Here is a 23,513-nt window from a genome sequence, read left to right as displayed (position 1 = left end):
ACTAAAAATACGGAATTTTTAACGAATAATATTGAGCTTAGTTAGTTTTTTGAAAATATGCAATAAAAAAAACTGACCAACATATTAAAAACACGTATACGATCAACCTATAGTTTTAGTAAAAATATCTTGACTATGACTACATTTCACATTTTAAATAAAAAAGATAATTTAAAAGTGTCAATAGTACTGGTCTTAAAATGATTTTTTTTTGCTGCCAACATAAGAATGTGTGTAATGATACCATTGTAATAAAAACATGTTTTAACAAGGAAATTATAATTTTATTCTTAGCTTATTTATTTTCAAATTTTAGTGTGAATCTGCCGCCGATAGTTCAATAACTAATGTCTTAGTTTAGATGATTAATAAAAATAAGTGAATTATTGCATACTATACACAATACCCATATCAACACAATAACGGCCATTATTCAGAAACAATAGTCGTCCGAACCCACGCAGTTCATTGGTCACATAAATTATAATGTTATCGAGAAAAAAAAATATTACTCAAACAATTGCCTAAGAGTTTCCAATCTCCAAAGCAATCGATTAAAGCATGATGGAAGTTTATTTAAGGCCGTAATAATTACAGTTGTATTGTAATTGAGATGCATTTGCCTCGGTGGTGAGGTTGTACCTATAGCGAATTTTTTTGTAACAATTTTTAAATGCACCCGTCACTGACGAGTAGTGGAAATGAATATTAGATTTATAGAAGAAGAAGAGTGTCCTCTTCTCCTATACAAAGAAGCGAAACGGAGGAATGAGTAGCGCGTCGTCCAATATGTATTGATCCGCTTATGCGATGCTGGCCTTTAATTTTAAACTCTTATATCAGAAGCGTTAATAAAATAAAAGTTGGTGTCTTCGCAAATCGATTAACATGGGATTTAAGTCTTTAATAAAATTCAGAACATAGTTTCAATTCTAGTTTTTATTTAGTACAAAATTCATAAAAAACAAGAGAGCTATAAAATAATTAACATTTGTTATGATTATCGTGGAGTGAGAAATCTTATATTTTCTGTTAAGATTTCTAGCATGATATGGTATCCAACTATATCCCAGGATTAAACATTTTTATACTGAAGTAAAAAAAATTATACACAACTTTTATGACACGTAACGAAACATAAAAGAGTACTAACTATAAAAACTAGCAAGACTATAAAAATAATATTAGCATAAAGTTTTCACAGTCTTCAATAATAAATAAAAATTATTTATAATTTAGCACAATTTGTGCTTCAATGTGAAGTCCCTAATTACGTCAGCAAACACTTTCTACACAAACATCGTCCCGCGCAATGATCCGATCTCCATTTCACGCTTTATTAATTATTCTGAGTATTTTCGCTTATTTCTTCAGTCGCTTGTTTGTCCCCATCATCTGCTGTAACGGAATCTTTTGTTTTCTTCCCGGCAAAATTAAAAATCTTCTCAAAATTTATCGTATTCTGATTGTAAATCGTATGATCTGGTGTATCACCCCAACTTATTGGCGTCATTCTATCTTTAACCTCTGGTTGTGTTGTTTCTTGCACGTTTATATCAATGCTGGCGACCTCTGGGATGGGATTCAACACTGCCTCCGACTGGACGCTAGGAGTTCGCATATCCGAATTCGAAATTCCCTCCAACGATGCGCAACGATTCAAAAAGTTCAACATTCTCTCCTTATAAAACTCCGAACTGGTCTCAGTGTTTTGCTTTGCTTTGTTGTTTTGATTCTTCAAATAGAAACCGTTATCGCTTTGAGCCAAAAAGATTCTCTTGATTTTTTTACTCGGGTAATGTTCTATCAAATCCGGTTTGGGCGGTAGAAGCTTACCGTTTCTTGGTATTTTACTGGTATTATTACCTTTAATAGTCGTCACCACGGAAATGCAGTTGCCTCTTCTTTCGTTATCATCCTCTTTGTAGTTATTTCTCATGCCCTTATAAGATATTTTCACGCTTAGAATAGACCAGAGTAGCTCGAGGAACGCCGCGATCAGTATGTTTATAGATAGAACACGTTTTGTAAACAAATGAGAATCCTCTTCTTTGGCTGTGGACGCGTTGTTAGCTATGATCATATGAGATTCGTTCTTATCTATAATATCCGTGTGCTTCACCACAATGAAGTCTTTAAACGGCACTTTGTCTTTGTAAAAGTCCGATATGTCTTCCTCTGAGGTGGTTATAAACCACACGGCGATCATTACGAAGGCTATCAAGGCGAATAAGGTGGAAAGCACGGACATGGCGAAAAGCCAGGTGATGTTGTGATCTACGTACCATCGCACAGATGCCATGATAGCGGCCACTCCCGCCGCCAACGCGAATACGGTGAGGAGGGACGGCGCTAGAACTAACATGTAACTATTTTCATTTTTTGTCGTGTCGGTATCCGTTACATTGTAGTCGAGGACAGGATCTCCGTCGAGAAACGATGTGTTTTTAGCAGTGTGGTTTGAATTTGCTTCGATGTCGCCGTTTGGATTGACTAAAGCTAAGCATGCGAGAAGGAACGACGTAGCAGCGAGTGCGATGTGGACCCAGGCCAGGCCAGACACCGTCGACGCCGAATACCTCCGTTCGGAGGGATACAAATTCCGCGTGTCGGGCTTTGTTTTCACTTTTATAGTATAAACGTCCTCCATGTTGTAATTACGAAATCATAACGTTGTTTAAAGTTAGGGTTTAACCGATCAACACTTCGAGTGTAAACTAATTTTATCACTGGCACATTTTATTGTCCAAACACTATTGTAAAGTGTCTATCACTGCCTAGAATTCTACTAACATGTACCGCGACCGTTTATAAACGGTTTTTTTTTATATTTTTTTGTTAAATACACATCAATCAACGATACGACTCACACGCATGACATTTGTCAGCGCACTGAACTGAAGTTATAAGCGCAACCGCATGTACGGTATTGCCAACATAAATACAAAGCTCCCCGTAAATTTGTTAAGTAGCCCACGATAAATGAACAATAAACAGATAGTCTAACTACTATTATATTATTAGGAAATAAAAAAGTGTTACTTCTAAATGATACCGAAGTTTAATGCCTAAACTATATACTATACTGTACCAACGTATAAATTGTAAAAAAAATATTTTAAATTAATAACTTATCTAAACATTATATTTAGTTTCTCCATTATAATTTTGTGGTCATAATCTTATCATAAAGTGTTCCTATTACATATCCTATTGTATTTGTTAACGCAACCATCGGGTTTTTAATGTAAGACTTGATTTTTATTAAAATTTCCCGAGACTCGAGGTAAATTTTAAAACTAGCAACATTAACCATCAAGTTTAGATTTGCCGATATGCGTTTCTAGTTCCTATTCCAATGAAATATGGTCTTGCTTGTTTTGTGACGAACAAAGAGGAATTCTTTTATTTATTATCATCTTGAATAAATGTTTTTTCAACATGCACTCGCGTCAAAGGCGACTAGATTCGATGTAATAGGATGCCAACTAGAGGTAAACACCGTTACACACAGCTTTTTTATGTCATACTAGCTGTCGCCCGCGACTTCGTCCGCCCGAAATTAAATAAAAACATAATTAGTAAGTCTATGTGTTCTTTCAGACTACGTTCTATATGAATGCTTAATTTAATTGCGATCCGTTCAGCAGTTCTGGAGAAATCTTCAAACAAATATCAATCCATACATCTAAACATTCGCATTAATAATATAAAGTAAGATTTTTTACTCATCATAATTTTTTTCTGATATACATAACATCCTTAATTTGTTTATTGTTAGCTTTTATATTGTTTAACATTGAATAATATCATGTTAAAAGTAATTGTTTCATATTAATATGTAAATTGACAAAGGGATTTCAACTATTTTACAACTTCGTGAGAGTTGAGATAGTTACATAAAATCATGGGTTGCGGACGAAAGCGAAAGCGTGCCCGTGACCACGCCATCATGCGAAGGAGGAACAGAGGGGTTTAGTGGGTATGCTCCCATCTGGAAGAGAATCCCACATAACTACCGTGACCCCCCCCGGGGCACGGAGTATGCATAAAGCATTCCACTCTGAAAAAAAAACTTTTTTTCTTAATTGATGATTATGATCATCTCCTACGGTGTGAAATTAACTTAATTATGTTACGGTTTGTTAGAAGCAGTTTAATAATTGAACAGCAGAGGTTTTGTATGTAAATAATTTTGCTTTGTCTATGGAATGTTTGGCAAAAGTTTTTTTTACTAAATGTTTTAATAACATCTGATTTTTTTTATAACAGAAGGGGGCAAACGAGCAGCGGGAACACCGAGGTGTTAAACAACGCACATTGACATCAGCAATACCAGAGGAACCGCAAATGCGTTGTCGGCTTTTGAGATGGTGATACGCTCGCTTCTTGAAGGACTCCAATTCGATTATGATTATGGCTGCCATACACGAACTGTCACAGTCAGAGTATTTTTTAAAGATTTAAATAAATTATACGACTTTAAAAAAATGTTTAAGTAAGAAATGAGTCATCATAAGTCATGTTAGCAACTGTAATGTAGTGCTTTTGATTTGGTTAGGGTTTGTTTATTTAAAAATTACTTCAATCTTGGTCACAGTCGGCACGAAGTTTTTATAAAGTTCGAATAATCGGTACGAGTTAAGTGGCAATAGTTTCGTATAAAAAACTATGTAGTGCAAGGGTCTGTAAAGACCTCGAATAGTTTCTTCAGCTCTGGCCTGAACTTAAAATCTAAAATACAGTACTTTACAAACAAAATGAATTATTTATATTTGTAAACAAAGAAACACAAACTAGTATACTACTATTATACTGATTGATGTAAGTGTTATATAATAGTAGAAATAACAAAAAATACTGAATTCAGGTCATTGACCTCTAGCCACGTGTCAAACAGAAAACCTTGATGCCACGTGTAACCTAAATATAAACATAGATTCGAATTTATTTATTGAAATATTATACCTCTTATTTTGCACTGAAAAATTCTTAATCTGTCTTTTTTGGGTTAGACTTACGTATTAATTTGAACTTCGATATCGATATAGCTTTAAAAACTTTATTAAAATACTCGCTGTCGCCCGCGATTTGGTTGCGCGGAATTAAAAACAAACGTAGTAAGTAGCCTACATGTTCTTCTAGACTATGTTCTACATCTATGCCAAATTGCAGCGTGTTCCATGCAGCCGTTTCAGAGGTAACTTCAAACAAACATCCATCCATTCAAACATTCGCATTTATAACGTTATAATAAGACAATCATATTGTAAATACGTTAGCATATTTCTGTTCAAACAAGGCTAAGCTCAACTCAAGGTATCCACAGTCTGTTGTATATCATATTTATGTACATATTATATTATGTACACAATGAAGCGTGACCGCGTATATAATTAAATAAAAACTGTGCGATCAGCCTGACCTTGTCATCTGCGATCGTCTCGCCTTGGAGCTTGAGCTTGGTGATCTGACATAATTATGTGTGTACACTCGCACACAAAATCATAGTAGTATTATAAATGGGAATGTTTGGATGGATGAATGAAGAATACATGTTTGAAGGTGTTTCCAGAACAACAGAATGGATCTCGATTAAATTTAGCATACATATAGAACAGAGTCTGGAAGAACGTATAGGCTACTAACTGGATGGAACTGCTGAAAAGCATTTTCGATAAAATAAGCATAATAATGATTTTTTTATTGATAAAAAATGTTTAAAAATGAATAATTCACGATATTAATGTACGCGAATTTTGAATTTGTAATTAAATTGAATATTTTTGTCTCATATAAAAACTGTTTGCGATTGTACATACACCGTATTCTGTAACGAAACCGGTAAAAAGTTGCAAATACATACTCGTTCTCTTAAAATGTATGTTTATACCTAATTAGGAATAATACATAAGGTCAAATGTTTGTTCTGCATTTATAGAATAACATATTCTCTCATTAAAATAACTGTTCAAGTATAAAAAAAGGGATTTGACTTGGCACTTGGTAAATAAGAGCTCTCCTCGATCTGACATGCCAACTTAAATGCCGGGTTCTAAGAAAATCAACACATCCCAACCCAAGGTCATCGTCGCGCTGCGCAATGCCCTACCGCGCATCCCGCTACACCTAATTATGTTGCGCAGCGTCTCGCGTAAGTTAACAGCCTCTAAGATATCTGAAAACATTAATAAACAGTCTTCAATAATTGCTTTTATTCGTCAGTAAACACAATGCAAGTCCGAAGATATTTTCACTTGCCATATTTTTTGTGTTGCCGTAACAAAGACGTTTTAAATACTTTCTAAACTTTTTACGAGATACGATTGTATTACGAACTGAAAACACGCAAAAATTACAAACATCTAAACAATGCAGAAATAAAAAAGAACTCCATTGTGATCAAATAAGATAAAAACAATGATTATTTAGTGGCCTTAGAAATCGTAGTTTAGATTCGATTAATTATTTAGAAGAGTGACTGTGCCTTAGTGATAGCTAATATTAAATAACACGCTTAGTGGCTATTTAGCGACTCGCTATTTCGGCGAATACATGTGGCCAGTTGCAGGCTTGCCACTTTATAATATTTTAAAAAATCAAACTTGTCACATTTTTCAAAAAGCGAAAAGTTTCAGGCAAAGAGCATCAACTAATCATGACAACAATAATTCTGGGATTTTTGCAGAACGTATGCAATCAACCCTTATTTGTCTTAAGAAAAATAAAGATAAAAATTGATGTAGAAAAAAAAAATAAAAAAATATCTCGGCGGTGGAAACCCACAGTAAACAACACAAAGACGTAAATGGCGTCACCCATCGTAATCTCATAGATTTTCGTTTACGCAACTTCACGGATCATTAGATCCTATTCGCTACAATAGTCACAAGATACAAGACTTTGGACCTTGCACCAGATTTGATATTGTGATAACTTTAAGAATTTCAGCAAGAGTTCTTGTCTTGTCCTTAATTAAAAAGAATTTAATATAACTTCGATATCTTTATGTTAAAATTTTTATGTGTATGTTAATAATTTACAATAACTATTCAACAACTAAAATGTCTTTGAACGTAAATAAAGACGTCTATGCAAAAAGCCGTTGAATTCAAAATGGCCGCCGTCGCCCGGCCGCTTGACCTCCGCTATCTTGACAATTTCCTCTCAATAATCGGTTAACGGTACAATTCTAATTCTGTATCTCAATATTAGGCCAGGTCAGATCCATAAACAATGTTTACTTTATAACGGTTTATGTCCTTTTGAATTTGGTACGTTAACGGTCGTTAATTATTCTATTAATAAGCGTTAATGTAGTGTTACATGTAAAAGATTAGATATCATTTGCCAATTTGCAATAATTACAAGATTCACCTTTCATTTTAAAAATCGTTTATAAAGAAAAAACAATAAGGAATATTATAGAATTTATTTGAATAAGGTAAAGAGATAAAGATAGAGAAAATTTCTAACCTCAAAAATTCTTGTTGATATAAAGTTTAAATTTTGTATCAGTCTAATTGAAGTAAATGTAACTCGGATGTAGGCAGATTCCACCTCGACACTTGACGCAGTTATTTATGTTGCTAGGACATTGGCTGTGATGGCTCACCACTCCACTGGACTCAGGCGAAGGTCCGCCTATAATCTTTTGATGCACGTATCCATAACAGTTGCATTTCTTTTTATCATCTCTCTCTTGTGCTAGTGAGTATCCCACATCGGTAGCCGGGTTTACATGAGGTCTTGTGACGCTACCACGCTCTGTCAATTCAGACGTTAAACAACAATCCTTACTTCGTCTTTTATCATCATCAAATATACCATAACCATTTTGATCGTTACAAAAGTTCTGTCTTTTAGTCTTTGATTCTGATACCGGCTTGAGAATAACATCCGGTCTATCAATATTTCTTCCCAAACTTATGTTGGACTGTCTATATCTTGTAACTGGTAATTTTCTTGTCGCCCAAATTTCTTCTTCGACTGAAGGTTGGTTCATTTGAAAATTAGCTATGTTACCTTCAGCCATAGAAATATGTGATATACAGGGGCTTTTTAAACATTGTCTCCGAGATCTACAGTGAGGAGCGGGCAAATCGACTTTACTGAACGGCAACGACGGCACAGTTCGTCGCAACTCATTATGCATACCTTGTAACTCTTGGTGTGAACTTACCATTTCGTTATCGTTTGAATCCCAATAGTACTCTTTAACGATAATACGAGGAGATAAGTCGTTTACTTTTTCAGTTTGTGCACACTTCGTTCTAATATGCCTTTGACATGTGAGAGTTTCTAAACAATTCTCTGTTTCTCTCAGACCACAACAATTAAATTCCGAACACGTGGGAGAATCACTTTCATTCTTTCCAATCAAATCTGGTCTCGTATTAATTTGGTTTTCTATGCCATTTGGAGTTCCATTAACTTGGACATCTTTGTTACCTGTATTTACTTGTTGATATCTTATATATTCACGGAAAGATTCCTTAAAATGATCACGAATGATATTGTCTCCGTCTTCTACAGGTAAATCATAAGTTAATGTTTCTTTTGCTATATTGATATTACTCGTTTGCTTGTCTAATTTATCTAATGTACGCACATTATTGTTTTGTAAACTTCTCGATACCTGTTGTAAAGTTTGCCTGTGTGCTTTGTTCATTTGATCATTGTTATATAATATTTTAAGTATATTTTCGGTAATTTCTGCAAAATTTGGTTTATGTTCGGATAAAAATGTAAACTGTTTAATTTTCTCCGTTATTTTGTCCCTCAAATTACTATGTTGTATCTCAGATGGATTTTCTAAATAGTATTGAATTAAATTTACAAAATGATTCCTGAGTAATATATTTTCATCGGTAACCTTTAAAGGTAGTTCTTCCAAGTAGTCTTTAATTTTGTTTTTCGTATAATTAATTTCATCTGAATAGTTTGGGGATTTTGTTTCAGGAATACGTATATTTTGTAAGACACTGAATAAATTATTGCACAGTTTATCCGTGTCTAAAGGTGTGGCAGGATATCTTCTCAAATAATCATTGCAAAATTTGTTGACCTCATTTTTAAGAATAACTTTGAATTTTCCTGTGTTCACATCCGTTGTTTTAACCAATGTAACAAATGCCTCAACTAATTTTTCTTTTAAATCATTAAAAGATGTCTGTTGATCTGAAGATAAAGTTGTATTCGTTGGTAATGTATTCTCTATAATATCATAAAGTTGTTGTCTGTAATTTTCTATGAATTTTTCTTTTTGTTTTGTTTTAAAAACGTCTTTCATAACGTCGACTAAATAATTTTTAAATGAAAATAGATTTCTTTTACAGTGTTCATTTACTTTTAAAGTATTTAGTAACTGTTCAACTTCATTCCTGATAATGGTTTCATAAAACGTATCTCCATTTCTCCAAGCATAATTTAAATGTTGCTTGTTAATTATATTAACTAATCCAGAAACGAGTTCTTCTCTAACTTTTCTTGCATCTTCTGGACCTTGTGCTGAATCAATTGGAATGTAAGCACATTTATTCGCTAATTCTGTTGCCAATAAGTGTGTACTGTTATTACCAGAATAAGCAATATTTACAGAATTATTTGTTCCGTAAGGATCTTTTGTATGATGTTTTAATATTATAAATAAATTTTCTACTAATATTTCTAATTTCTGTTCATTTTTGAATTCTTCTCTTAAGGGCAACTCTTTGAGCACATTAATTATAATACTTTTTAAATGTTTATTTGAGTTTGTTGATCCTAAATCATTGTCTAAATAATCAGACAAAATGGAATAAATCCTATCAGCTGTTTTTCTAGCTTCGTGTGTGCTAATAGCCCACTTCAGTGGCAAACTCTCAATCCAAAAGGTTACATTCTTTTTTGATTCGTCGGGAGTTTTTCGTATGCTTCGAAGCAAATTCAGATCTTTTAAATAATTTAACAGATCTATAGCCATTGTATAATTATAATTGTCAGTATTTTGAACTCTTTGGTTCAATGGTAATTCTTTGAGTCGTGATTCTATCATTTTTAATATATATCTTTCGAAATCTATATTTTGATTTGGTGGTAAGTTATTGTTAATGCGGTCTAAATCTAATGCAAGATTTGCCATCACAGTTTCTTGACACAACTCTTCTTGTTTGTTACGTCTGTGATACATTTCTGAGTCTTTTAACCAATTCATAAGAGCGTACTTTAAAGCCTCAACGTATTGATTCGTTTCTGTCAACAGGCCATTTATAGAAGCATCATAATTTACAATCTTTTTCAAATTACCTTTCAAACCGTGCAGTTCTGTTTCTGTAGGCTCTTTAACAATTTTAGGTAACCATCGCAGAACTTCGCATTCAAGAGCTAAATCAGGATTCTGGGTTTGGTTTTTTGTTTCTATTACACGCTTTGCAATTTCTTTTGCTATTGCTTTTTGATGTTTTACATCTTGTGAAATAATACGGTCGTGTGGTATTTTGTCGATCCATCGTAGTACATGTCTAGTTACCTCATCCAATGAAGAATTTTTGTGGCTAGGTATTAACTGTGCGTCTTTTAAATATTTTAATATTTCAAAAGCCAAACTTCTGTGATAACTTTTATCACATTTTGCTGTTGCCTCCATTGGGAATTGTTTTATTCTAGTTTCCAATAATTTAAGTATAGTGTCATCATTAATAGATTTTTCAGTGTCACTAATAACTTGATTTAAATCGTGGGCAAGGCCTGACACCAAATTTTCTTGAAATCGTTTTTCATGAATATTTCTGTTTTGATACAGGGACGTTTCTTTCAACCAGTTCATGATAGCGTTTCTAATTGCTTCAGTACTTTGATATTCTGACGCGGGAGTACCGGGTGCTTGACCCATGTAATGACGTTGATATCCAGGTCGCGTAGAAAACTCAGACAATTCTTTGTCCTCCATTATTTTTTTTAAGATAGATGTCATCCAGATTAGTTCAGTTTCATTGGGTTTCTTTACTAGTTTTGGTAACCACCGTATTACTGTCTGTTTAAGTGCCGTTTCAGGATTTGAACTTTGATTAGCTGCCTCTCGTAATCGTTGTGCAATTTCCTTGGCAACCATTCTATGATAATTTCTATCATGAGAAATCATGCGGCCTGAGGGAATCCTCTCAATGCATTTAACAACTTCATGTGATATATTATTTAATGAAGGGTTCTCGTAAATTTGAACAAGAGAGCCCTGGGATAGAGTTTTAAAGTCATCATCTTGTTGAATTGACGATAAAGTTGGGTTTGAAATGTAATTGTCAGTCAATTTTTGTTTCGGTGTCGATGCTTCTTGCGGAGAATTTAAAAGTCGATGAATCCATTTTATAATTCTATGCTTGGACGAATCATCTACTGGCAAGCCATGGTTTCTAAAAAAAATAAAAACTAATTTGGCTAGTTTTTCTTCTTTTTCTTTACTAGAATATTTAACGTCAGATATTATCTTTTCCATTTTATCCGCTAATTGGTTTGCAGATATCATCAATTTTTCTTTTAAGTTTGTATTTAAATTACTACTAATATGACTTATGAAACTAATAACTTCATTTTCTGTTCGTTTTGAATCGAATTGGTCCGTCCGTTTCGTGATTGTTTCATCTCTTGATAGTGGTGCCGACAGATGTGTTTTATGTTTTAAACTTAACGACATATCAATCGTATGCCGTAAAAGAGAATTATAAACATCCTCCATTTCACTTTTAGATACATTTGCTTCTCTTAATAATGTGTACGCTTTCTCTTTGAAGTTGCTAGTATTGTCACATCTTATTATTTGGTCCGCAATAAGATTTGTTAAGTCGTTTTGGATTTTTTTCTGGTTTCTCATATCCCCAGCATTAGCTTTCAGTACACCGGACACTAGCTCTCTTACGTAACTTCGAATCTCCTCTTTTAATGATTTGGGTAATTTAAGTGACGACTCTGAAAAGTTTATTTGAATAGTAACTATAATCTTACTAACATTATAAAATTCGAATGTTTGAATGGATGGATATATGTTTGTAGGTATCTCCAGAACGGCTGAACGGTTCTTGATGAAATTTGGCATACATATAGAACATAGTCTGCAAGAACACAGTCTACTAATGTTTTTTTTTCATTCCGCACGGACGGAGTCACATGCGTCAGCTAGTATTTAATATAATCGTAAAATAAACTAACCTGTACCCATTTTTTTGGATATAACATCAACAATTTCATCTTTTAATACGCTTTTCATATTATTAGCAATAGCGAGAGGTAACTGATCTACAACTTGTTTCACTTTCATTTCGATAATTTCTTGCATGTTTGTATTTTTATTTGTATTATTTTTAATAAAGTCCGAATTTGAACACATCGATGAAGACAAAGCTTTGACTTTCATTATAAGTGCTTCCATCAATAGACTTTCAGTTCTCGGATCCAAATTATTTGTTTTAGTAATCTCAATTATTTTTTTTATATCATCTTTAACTTTATTTTGGGCTGTTGTTTTTTGGACAATATTCCCATTTTCCAAAATCTTATTTAAGTCCATATCCAAAAGTACTTTTGATGTTTCCGGCATAGTTACTTCCTTGCTTGTGCCGTATTTACGGTTAAGAGTGTCACTTTTCTTACTAAGAACCTTATTCAATTCATGTATTAATTCATCTGCAGCTTTATTAATAAAGTTTACATCGGGACTTTGAACGAGAAGTTTTTTAAACAAATCGTTAACTTGAGATCGAACAGCTTCGTTATACTCGTTCTTATTTGATTTTTCGTTTAATTTCAGAGATGCAATTTTAACCATAAATTTATTTAAAATATTGTCTTTTCTAACGACTCTTTTATCAAGTGTTTTCTGTTTAAAGAAAAACTTATCAATCCAATCATTGATAATTGTTTTTAAACTGTTATCTTCATCTTTTAAAAGGGATATACGAATTATAAGATTTTCTATAAGATTATTTATAAATAGGTCACGATCGTTTTTATCTACAGGTCGCCACATTGGCAATATATCTAGAACTTTTTTAATTTCTTCTTTTTGTTTATCTTCCATACCTTTAAATCTCAGTAAGGACTTTACTAAGGTTCTTATAATCTGTTGCCTTTTGGCTTTATCTTCTTCAGAGCAATCGGCGTTAAGTGGTATTTCCTGTTGCCAGTCAATCACTTGCTTGAGTAGCTGGCTGGAATATTCTTGTTCTTCTTTACACAAATGACAGCAAGAAGAAGTATTCATATGGTCTTCGAGACTTGTACTTCGATCACAACATTTACCAACTCTTAAGCGTATATTTGTTGGAGAATCTTTTATCGTCGGCTGTGGACATTCGCAGGGTACGATTTTTTTACATTTGTAACACATTTTGGTATCCACTTCATTTTTAAGCTGTTTCTGAGTATAAATGAAAAAATACTTATTATTTGTACAAAAGTGACTATGGAAACGACCAATGATGAAAATAATAATAGTTATGCCCGTCTAAAAAAAGGTAAGAACATGACAGGGAAATAAATTGCTTTTTTTTTAATTACTGTAAGTTCTTAATCAATAATAGAAAAATCCTAATAAAAGAATAATTATAAGAAAAAGTCAATCCCCATTTTTTGATTATCGTTACCTCTGGCTCTGTTTGGTTTTTTAACAACCCTTTGTTTGGAAGACCTGAAAGGAAAATATAAGTATTTTTTAAAGATAAAAGAGGTTTTATATATTCCACTTATTTTTTTAACCATCTACTTACTTTTTGCACCAATGCAAAAGGTCTCGCAAGCCTGGTAATAAATAAATTGTATTTAAAATTAAAAGCAACCTCAATTCTAAATAATTGTCATAGTTTTAACTTTTTAATCATAATGATAAAGTTGTACCATATCGTTGTTGGGACTGTGATATTCCTTCTGGTGCTGTAGGAACCGTCGCTCGATTTCTGGACAAACCTGAAGCCAAGAACTACATCAATAACATTCAATATTGTTAACAAGATTTAATCAAACGTTTCAAATAAATAAAAGAAGAATTTTTATTGAAAAATATACATGATTTTATGTCGAAAGACTTTTATTATGGTTGTCCTCACGGAACTGACCATAGCGTCGTTGTCCCAGACGTGTTTGATGGCGTCACGAATGCATTTCCTTACATCGTTTAGGTAGCGTACCTCCGCGCCACCTCCCATGCGCTGCAGCCGCGACATCTCTCTGTATTGACGAAGAATTTTTAAAAAATGCGCGTCTTTTACACTTGTCACCAGCGGCATACCGGCAAGCCATAATTCTTTGTTTTACAAAAACGTAAAATAATTCTTGACACTTTGTTGTCTAAGGCCGTTTGGTTAGAGAAATGTGGCATATCTCAGAAACACAGAATTACCTCAAACTTTAAGAAAATACAAGCAAACATCTTACTCACCGTAAGATAATGTTACAAATCACTGCAGTTGTGGTTACCTCAACCCAAAATCCGTAAATTGCTTCTTGGGACTGGACATCCCTGAAGAAGTAGACTGGACGTTCATAGCAACTTGAGCTGCTGTCTTACTGCAGTCACATGGGATTCTCTGACGCCGCGGGTACAGGTGAAGTTTCTTGAGGCAGGGGACCTCATGGTGGCACTTGGTCTTCTTGTTACGTTTCGAATGACTCTTTTTCGATTTACCGACTAAATGAAAAGAATTCATTTAGTCGGTAAATCATTGCGTTACATGAAAATCATACCTGCATAGAAAAAAATAACCTTCTACTAATACTAACGTCGTTTAGCAAGCGTGGACGATAACAATCGCTCTATCACTTCAGAGGAGCGCGCAAACTCCGGCAGTGCTCGAGGGTACTTGCGTAGAGACTGTGCGAACGAGTCTGCCACTTGGGCCACTCGGCTCTTGCGAAACGAACCTAAATTTAAAAAGAAATTTTCTTAATGCTATCAGTAACTTGAAAGTAGTAGCCTTGTCGTTGGATGTATCAAAACACGAAGTAGAATTTTATCCTTGCACAGTTAACAAAATTCACAAAGGACATAACACATAGATTCAGTGAATAACTATTTGATATCCCATAAATTATTACAACAGTGAACATAATTTTAGAATTTTTACCTTGTTGCGCTTCTTGAACAGGGTACTCCGTGGGACCGGCAGAAGCTGATGCCGGGATAACATTACAATGTGCAATCTGGGTGCAAATTTAATAGATTAGTAACACGAAATCTGATTCTTGATTTCCTTTTTCAAAAAGGTAGAGATTGACCTAGAAGGAGATGGATCAAGAAGAGAGAGATGACTGAGATGACGAAAGATAGCTCGACCAGGAGGACAAAAACTGGTGCGATAACCCCATATAATTGGGCAAAGCACAAGAAGATGATGAAGTAAGCAGCTCGCTGGTTTATTTACACCTGTAGTCTAGTGTCTGCTGCAGTATCTTGTATATTTAGTATGTTTCCAATACTCTAAACACCTGTAAGTTTTTACATCTCTCTCGGTCTATGTACATTGGGGCAGTGAAAATCTACGTTTAAAAGTTATGTTCACTATCCTTTTTGTTAGCGGTTATAGAATTCTGAATTTAAAATCTTGTTACCGTCACCTGATATGTTGTAACTAATCTGTCATGATGTGTTTGGAACCCGGTCGAAGCTTGCAGTGACTTCTTAGTATCAATTTGGGATGATTTTGATTGAAATTGTTCTTTTTGTTTACCTGTAAAATTTAAAGCAATGAACTAAGACAATCTTTACACAACAATGTTTTTTTTTAATTAGTTCATCACTCCGTTAGTTACAAATTCGATTCGTATACCACTATTTAAATAATTGTACTTACTAGGTATTGGTTGAATGATGAGTCTGCTTTTAGTGTCGTCTGGTTGGTTTTCTATTATAATATGCATTGTTGTGGGTTGGTTGTTTGTTATACTGACTGCAGTGTCTGTGGTGTCCATCTTGTGAGGCTTGACTTAGTTGTACGGAAGTGGAATGTGCTGATGATGAAGAAAATTAAAAGTTGACAAAGTAATGAAAAAGGAATAAGGGTATAAGTATTGGATGTTACTTTCAGATCTATTTCTAGCAAGAAATCGGTTTCAAGTTTGGTCTTATTACTAAACAGGCAACTAACAGAAAAACTTAATTAGTAGCCTATGTGTTCTTCCAGACTATGTTCTACATCTATACAAGATTTCATCGAAATCCATACAGCCGTTTTCAAGATACCGACAAACAAACATCCATCCAAGCATTCGCATATATAATATTAATAAAATTAGTACAAAGATTTAGAGATATTGAAGATAGATATTTAACAGCGACACTGAAGTATCGCGTATGTTATAAGAAATTGTTAAAATATTATGATTACTGAAGTGATGTGGGAAGTATACAAAGGGTTTTACAATAGATATTATGAGAGACCTCCCATAGTAATAGCGCTTCTATGAACGACAGGAAACCATACTGTTCTGAAAAGAGTTATGTGGCCGAAGAATTTTGATAGAAAACGACGAAGGTTTACCATACCATAGAAGATTATTGCCAATCGTAAACTGTTCATTCCGTAATTTAGTCGATTTACAGAAAATTAAAACAAACCATTCTACTAAAACTAGCCTTTTTATTTATTGCTGAAAACAGAATGGTTAATAATATTGAAATGTTTACAATTTTTAGTACAACTATAAATGTTTTGAACTATCTGTTTGGCTCTAATTTGGCGCGAATCGCTGCGTCGAACACAATTTTAGGTGAAGCGTGGCGTAGTAGGTGTGTACTGCGCAGCGAGCCGATGTCTTTAGACCGTTGAGATATTTGAAAAGACATATATTTGTTTAGAATGTATATAACATGGTGAATTCTTTTACGTCTAACTAACGTGTAATATCTGCATTTCTTGTAATAATATCGAGGTCATATGAAGTAAGCAAAATATATCATGATACAAGTCGACATTATTTTTTTAAATATTTTCATATTCTTATTGTCAACTGAATTGTTCTATCATAAAACCAACCATTGTAACGTACATTACTTATAAGTTTACTAATTTTTTAATAATGAATCTATAGATTAACTAGCTGTAACCCGAGACTGTGCGGAATAAAGAAAAAAACTTAATTAGTAGCCTATGTGTTCCAATCTTTTTTTTTATAAGGTGGCAAACGAGCGAGCGGCCACCTGATATCGCCGAAACCGTTGCCCATAGACATACGCAATTGCATATGCGTTGCCTACCTTTATACGACGGAGAAGAGGATGCACAGAAAGAAAATATCTTCCCTTTCCATGCATCCTCTCATCCGGAAAGTCCACTTCCACTTCCCATCCTTTCCTCATGAGAAAAAGGGTGCGAAGGGAAAGAAGACTAAATTAGGCCTCCAGGACGCACATTCATCAGACGAAACGCGGAATTGCTACCACTTCACGCCTGTCTTCTGTGTGGTCGTGGTATTTCACCGGATGAGCCAGGCCAATTCGTGCGAAGATGTTAAAGCGGGCTCTACCACTGTTAGTCTACACAACTTTGCTCTACGTTTTGCCAAATTTCTGTCGTTCTTGAGATACCTTCAAACAAATATCCATCCATACATCCATTCATCTAAATATTCGCATTTATAATATTACTAAGAAGTAAGATGTAATACTGACAGTCATTTTAAGTAGTCGCAGTATCGAGTAGGCGAAGTCAGGCCGGTAACAGCCGCGCCACTCCTCCACAGGGTACACTGACCTGTAACACAAAACATCATCACACCATCGCTCCATCTCATCATCTCACCATCACACCGGCTTACCATCTTACCATCTCACCCCCGCACTTCCTAATCAAAGTACCAAGCATTTGATTTGAGAAGTAAGTCTTGTTCTTATCGTGCCAAATAAAAGCCGTACCCGACGCTTGTTTACTAAAATATCGCTTTAAGAATTTTACTTATACTAAATACATATCAGAGCTATACTAAGCTTTATTTTATCGAAGAATTCTTATTATTGATGTAAATTTATGTTCTCAGAATAAATTAATTAACTTTGTTTTAAGAAACGTGAGAACTGTAAAGTGGCTTCCTGGATCTCCCACAGTACACTTACTAAGTCTTTATGGGTCATTAAAATGTTTTTCTAGTATTATATCCTTCATGGTCTTTTGGTCCAGCAATTTCTTTCAATTTTTACAAAATGATACATACCCAAATGTTAGTCGTAAGTATATCATAGTTAGACCCTTGTTTTGTTAATCTTGGACCTGATACTTACATTATTAACAAAGATTTATCAGCCAGTGAATTATTGCAACATATATCGTATAAAATTTAGCATTTCCTTAGTAAGTACACATTCTTATCAAATGTTTCAAAAACGTCAATCTGTCTTGTTGATATTATTTTTCTTTCTTATGCTGTCAACACTTGTTCAAGAACAATAAAAAAGGATTAACTATATCATTATATTATTCCACGCTTGTAATTAAAAGGTAAGCAGTGATAACAGATTTCTATTTCAATTCCTGCAAAAATAAGTACTCTGGACACTAAAACGAAAGGCGGACGTATTAGTCTAGATGCAAGTAAAATTTCGTGCATAGCACTTTTATTTTCACAATTATAATTTCCTATAGTAATAATAAGCACGTTATAAGAAACAACGTGTAAAATTTTATTCAAATATGTACTCCAGAGTATTCACTCTCCACTGCGTAAACTCATACGCAATCTTGATCGGATCATTCGTCTATTTTTAGTAGACTTGATTACATTACAAAACTATGCCTGACATTCCTAAAAAATGGTCGTGAACGAACTATTCTCATTGTCAACTTTTATGTAGTAATAAATTACGTAATATTGCTTGTAGAAATATTTTTTCTTGTCGCATAAAAAGCGCAAGAAATCAACGATAATTTGACCGCATGCTGTTCACTTGCAAAAAACGTAGCCTAAAATCACGTACTAAATAAAATACGATAGAGCTGTGTTTCTCAAAGTATGCTCAGGTCTGAAACCGGTCATTGCGTTGCTGAAGCCTTTCTGAAAAGGTCCTCCGAGGTAGATGTACATCATAATAAAATACTAAGGGAGTACTATAAGATTCTATAGGAATAAAAACCGTCAAAGGTAGAATATTAAGTCTCTACAAACAGTTAGGACACGAACTGAACGTGGGACGCGAGAGAAGAATTAAGAATACATTAATAAATCAACTTTTAATTATTCTCAGCCCTAGAAACAAACCTAGAATCTAAAGTTCAAATGATACGCTTCCCAATAGGGTAGCATAGTCAAAAAAGTTTGAGAATCGTTTCTGTAGAATATTACAAAGGATATTGATATAACTAGATTCTTAATCTCCATAAGATACTTTGTTCAGCGGGTTTTTTAATAGAAACAGTGTAAAATTTCAAGAGTAAAGCTTACAATGTCTCGAAAGAAAACGATAATAATAAAATATCGTTTGGTATCGAATTCTGTTTAACAATAAAGAATCTGTTTAACTCAGAAATAAATTACGATTATTAAACGATGAGTTGAAATTGTATTGAAATTACTAAAAAAATAATTAAATATACTATTTATTTCTTTTTGAACTATATCTGAAAATTCTTTACACATTTTATCATTTGTGGCTACATATTTCTTCTGTGAATCTTTTTTTATACCGTTTTTAATTTCTTTTTGTTTCACTCCTACATCCATGTCTTTTTCTGTTGAAAGATTCTGTTTATCTTTTAACTTTTGTATTTCATACTTTACTAAGGCATCAACTAAAGGTTTTGTTAAACTTTTATCCAAAGACACATTACGTAGGGGTTCAAATTGATTACATTGATTATAAATTATCTCGGAGTAAAAATCTTCGTCTAGTCTTGTTGCTAGTTCCCTTTTATTGATACTGTTTTCTATAGTTTTCGCTAGATTAATCAAAAGTATCCTACTTTGTCTACTATTTAGACGATGTAAAACTGAATTTTTCGGCAATTTATTGAACCAATCTGATATTAAAATTATATAATCTAATTCCGTCTTTAACTTTTCGTACGGCGTATCTTCATTCTCAACTTGATGATTTTCCATTTTGGAATACTGTGTGTAAACGTTTTCCAAGACGTTGCTAAGAATATTCCAAAACACATCCTCAGCTATACGTTTGTTCAAATTGGGTTCGCTAAAAAAATTCATTAAGCACTGCTTCATGACATTTTCAAAAACTGCATTATTACTTCCCTCAACATTCGACACTTTATCATCTTGGTTACTCGGTGAATAATTTATGATTTCATTTTTGAAATCTTTTGACAATGATTGTAGGCAAATATTTTGTTCGGATTCAACAATATTTTTCAACCAACGTTTCAAAGTGGATGTTACGTTACTATTACAACGTTTATTATTTAATTCATTATAAATTATAAAAGCAAAATCATGGACTAACATCTTACAGGAATCTGAATCCGTACAAATTTCAGTAGACGGTTTATTTAGGTAAGACAAAAAGTCACCATTCAACATATCCATGTTTTCTTTTCCATTAATCATATTCATGTCGGGTTCAACATCTTCTGGTATGATGTTCACTTCGCGTGGTTTTTCTAACAGAACATTTTGCAATTCACTTAGTAGTTCATTTTTGTATGTTATAGCTTCATCTGAAGTTTTAACAAAACCAAGTAGTGATAGCCATTTTGATATTATATCTCCTAAATAAGTTTCTTTATCACAATTATTTCCTACAATTGACGGAACAGACATATGATTGGTTATTTCCAGTGCGAAGTCACCACTTATAGCCTCCATGACGCTTCGATTCTTTAATTTGCCATAATTTTTGGGTAACTTTTCAATCCAGGCCCTAATTAGAGATGATACCTTTTTAACATTAACAGTTTCTTCTATGCTAATGTTAGGCCCGTATATTTTGTTTCTAGTTCGAAATTTAATATGATTTTTATCAAAATAAGAACAACAAGATGAGTTGTAATCTTTTTCATCAACTGAACTTAAAGAAATTGATAGTAGACTTGGTACGCAATTTTTCTTAAAATCCTTCAGTCTCACAATTGAATTCCTTGATTTGACGTCTCTTAGAATTTTAAGTGTCATACGCGATAAAGTAGGATCTTTCGTGACTGTTCTTTCTATTTGAGAAAAAGACCTCATGTTTAGTTCCATAGCAACGAAATGACTTTCTCTATACGGCTTATTTATATTTGTTTTTGACTGATATATGCCATTGCTACTTGATTTACCAACTGCACGAACTTTGCTGGTATTCGACATTCTTAGTGTGACCTGTTTGCCTACAGATTCGCGTCTTAATGGATTAATCATACAATGCTCGGGATTTAAGCAACTTAAAGTTTTACTGAAACCTAAATATGCGTTGTTATAAATTGTAAGCTGTTCAAAATTGTTTTGTGCATTCATAAGTATATTTGTCAACTCCATTGCGAGACCATTAAGGAATATTCGGTTTTTAAATAACGCCATAGTCAACGGTAACGTGTCTAAAACTTCTACGATTCCACCCTTTATCAAATACTTGCTCTTCTTTGTTCCTTTATCCATTAAACATGGTAAGAGTCGATTTAAAAGCGTCTTTGTAATATATTTCAAATTCAACGTTGTCCCTTCTTCGCCTTTCAAATTCTTTGACTGCAACCAAGTGTATATTTCATTTTCAAACATGCTTACTATAGGTACTTGGAATATGTCTTTATTACTTGCATAATGGTTTACATCGAGATCATCTTGGAAGGTTGTAGGGGATTCATAGAGATATTTACTATTAAGTACCATGATCCTTGTAATAAGGCTTTCTGTTAATATATATCTTATCTTAGCACATTTAGTGCTATGATATGACATGGGTAAAGAGTTAAGACAATGATCTATCTCTCGCTTGAGTTTCACTTCGTACCAATCTTCATCAGCTTCAACAGACAGCTTGTCTATTTTCTCTATTAAATTATTAACAATTTTTTCTGTAACAATTTTAGCGGTCGAATTAAATTCGGATTCGATAGGCACCTCGCGCAGCCATTGTAATACTTCATACTGCAAACGTTCCTTGTAGAAATTTTTAAAGGATACCGTCGTGTTGCAGGACTGATTACGCGCCAGAAATTCACCAACATTTTCAGCGTTCATAACTTCACTCGCAATCTTTGCCATCGCTTGTTTATCATCATGAAAAATGTTACAGTTAGTTGCTACGTGGCATTTCATATCGATACTTGTTTGTACAAGTTGATCTGCAGTTTTCAATTTTGTGATCTAGAAAATGAGAAGAAAACGTTAGAGTGAATTAGAAATAAAGGTTGGTACTAAAAATCAAGTGTTTCTTTTTTCCTTCTTCCTTTCCTTTACAGGTCTATTGAGTATTATTTATAATTAAAAAAAACTTTCGAATGACACAGAAAACATGGCGCAAGAACGTAGTGATCATCATCATCAACGTGCCTTTGGATCTACAGTGGGTCAGCACATCATACACAACTCTATACATCTCTATCAGCCGTTATATTTCACACAATTCTAAGAAATAAAGGTAGAAAATATTTACTAACTTTGATGCACGGCTTAGGGTCCTTATTCTCCAGCGTCAGTTTCTTAAATTTCACCGTGTGACATTTGTGCTGATGTTCTTCCCAACGTTTTCTGATCTTTGGACAGCGGGATTCATTGCATAACTGGCGCTGGAGAAATATAATTCTTAGCAATAATAATTATCAATCAATAGCTTAATAAAATATCATTATTGTATCGAATGGTACGATTTTTTGTTATTGCTACTTTAGCGAAAAGTACACATAACGCTGCTATCCTAAAGCAAAGATTCGCTTTATCTCAAGTTCTAATACTTTTTGTTCTCGTTTTATTTATTCGGACTATGTATGAACATTTCTACTTACTTTGAACGGTGCAATCTTTTCCCTTAGTTTTCTTATGTTTTCTAAATAGTTAAATTCCATCAGGTATAGGTCCCAAGGACGCGTCCTGCTTCTCCAAATCTTCAGCTTCTTGTAACGGTTTTCATGTCTGTGGTGATGTAATTTGTAACACAATGATATCTACCAGAACAGAAAGTTGGTTAAGAACATCTTGCCAGGCATGTTCGATGTCATCTTGTTTTGATTTTTGTGTACAAGTTACATTTTGGCTTGACTGTGAATTTATCTTAAAATGTTATACAGCATTTTGACTTTGTGTCAAAATGATTAGCAGCGGTTTTATTCTTTTTTATTGAAAGATTTTCTGACGACATTTTAACAGATAAACTATGTTTTGCACAATGTCTTATATTATTTCCTATTGTCTGAGGATATTTTTCATCATCCACTATTTAAAAAAAAATGGTACAGTAGTTTTCGTTGGAATTCATAAATCTTAAAGATGGCTTTTCAATCAGATATTAAATGAATCAATAAAATCTTAAGAATTGAAGAAGTGCCTGATGTAATTTAATTGCAATTCTACACAATTGTGCTTTTATTAAAATTTAAATTAAAATAAAAAGTTTAATTTTTTCCTTA

The 23,513-nt window shown here is 33.5% G+C and overlaps 3 protein-coding genes across 5 annotated transcripts; all 3 read right to left on the bottom strand.

Annotated features, from left to right (window-relative positions):
* Positions 1–924: 924 nt before the first annotated feature.
* Positions 925–2,880, bottom strand: LOC106124838 (uncharacterized). The gene has a single exon (XM_013321831.1). The coding sequence runs from the start codon at positions 2,648–2,650 to the stop codon at positions 1,340–1,342; it is 1,311 nt and encodes a 436-aa protein (XP_013177285.1). The 5' UTR covers positions 2,651–2,880; the 3' UTR covers positions 925–1,339.
* A 4,537-nt stretch (positions 2,881–7,417) lies between these two features.
* LOC106124832 (uncharacterized) lies at positions 7,418–18,350 on the bottom strand. Of its 3 annotated transcripts, none has more exons than XM_013321821.1 (13): positions 18,242–18,350; positions 17,636–17,717; positions 15,819–15,975; positions 15,583–15,695; positions 15,093–15,168; positions 14,749–14,889; positions 14,446–14,656; positions 14,085–14,196; positions 13,867–13,935; positions 13,740–13,770; positions 13,617–13,660; positions 12,184–13,390; positions 7,418–11,943 (listed from the first exon to the last, which is right to left on the bottom strand). In XM_013321821.1, the coding sequence occupies exons 3-13, from the start codon at positions 15,934–15,936 to the stop codon at positions 7,520–7,522; spliced, it is 6,546 nt and encodes a 2,181-aa protein (XP_013177275.1). In that variant the 5' UTR covers positions 15,937–15,975; positions 17,636–17,717; positions 18,242–18,350; the 3' UTR covers positions 7,418–7,519. The 3 variants fall into 3 exon arrangements, with proteins under 3 accessions (XP_013177275.1, XP_013177277.1, XP_013177276.1); XM_013321823.1 differs by having other exon boundaries at positions 12,184–13,315; XM_013321822.1 differs by lacking the exons at positions 13,617–13,660; positions 13,740–13,770.
* A 1,111-nt stretch (positions 18,351–19,461) lies between these two features.
* Positions 19,462–23,194, bottom strand: LOC106125001 (uncharacterized). Its single transcript, XM_013322085.1, has 3 exons — positions 22,893–23,194; positions 22,548–22,676; positions 19,462–22,254 (listed from the first exon to the last, which is right to left on the bottom strand). The coding sequence occupies exons 1-3, from the start codon at positions 22,950–22,952 to the stop codon at positions 19,477–19,479; spliced, it is 2,967 nt and encodes a 988-aa protein (XP_013177539.1). The 5' UTR covers positions 22,953–23,194; the 3' UTR covers positions 19,462–19,476.
* Positions 23,195–23,513: the final 319 nt, after the last annotated feature.

This window comes from Papilio xuthus, unplaced genomic scaffold, assembly GCF_000836235.2.
Source record: "Papilio xuthus unplaced genomic scaffold, Pxut_1.1 DF825946.1, whole genome shotgun sequence".
Classification (NCBI taxonomy): Eukaryota; Metazoa; Arthropoda; class Insecta; order Lepidoptera; family Papilionidae; genus Papilio; species Papilio xuthus.
The sequence above is the reverse complement of the archived record's forward strand: the minus strand, read 5'-3'. Positions and strand labels throughout refer to the sequence as shown.

Bases quoted from the DNA above. Each gene is read 5' to 3' on its own strand.
- LOC106124838 (XM_013321831.1), bottom strand. From the start codon at position 2,650: ATGGAGGACGTTTATACTATAAAAGTGAAAACAAAGCCCGACACGCGG.
- LOC106124832 (XM_013321821.1), bottom strand. From the start codon at position 15,936: ATGGACACCACAGACACTGCAGTCAGTATAACAAACAACCAACCCACA. The intron at 15,696-15,818 runs GTAAGTACAATT...TAAATTTTACAG, and splicing joins CATCATTCAACCAATACCTA to GTAAACAAAAAGAACAATTT. The intron at 13,771-13,866 runs GTACAACTTTAT...ATTTATTACCAG, and splicing joins ACAGTCCCAACAACGATATG to GCTTGCGAGACCTTTTGCAT.
- LOC106125001 (XM_013322085.1), bottom strand. From the start codon at position 22,952: ATGGAATTTAACTATTTAGAAAACATAAGAAAACTAAGGGAAAAGATT. The intron at 22,677-22,892 runs GTAAGTAGAAAT...ATATTTCTCCAG, and splicing joins AAAAGATTGCACCGTTCAAA to CGCCAGTTATGCAATGAATC. The intron at 22,255-22,547 runs GTTAGTAAATAT...CTCATTTTCTAG, and splicing joins ACCCTAAGCCGTGCATCAAA to ATCACAAAATTGAAAACTGC.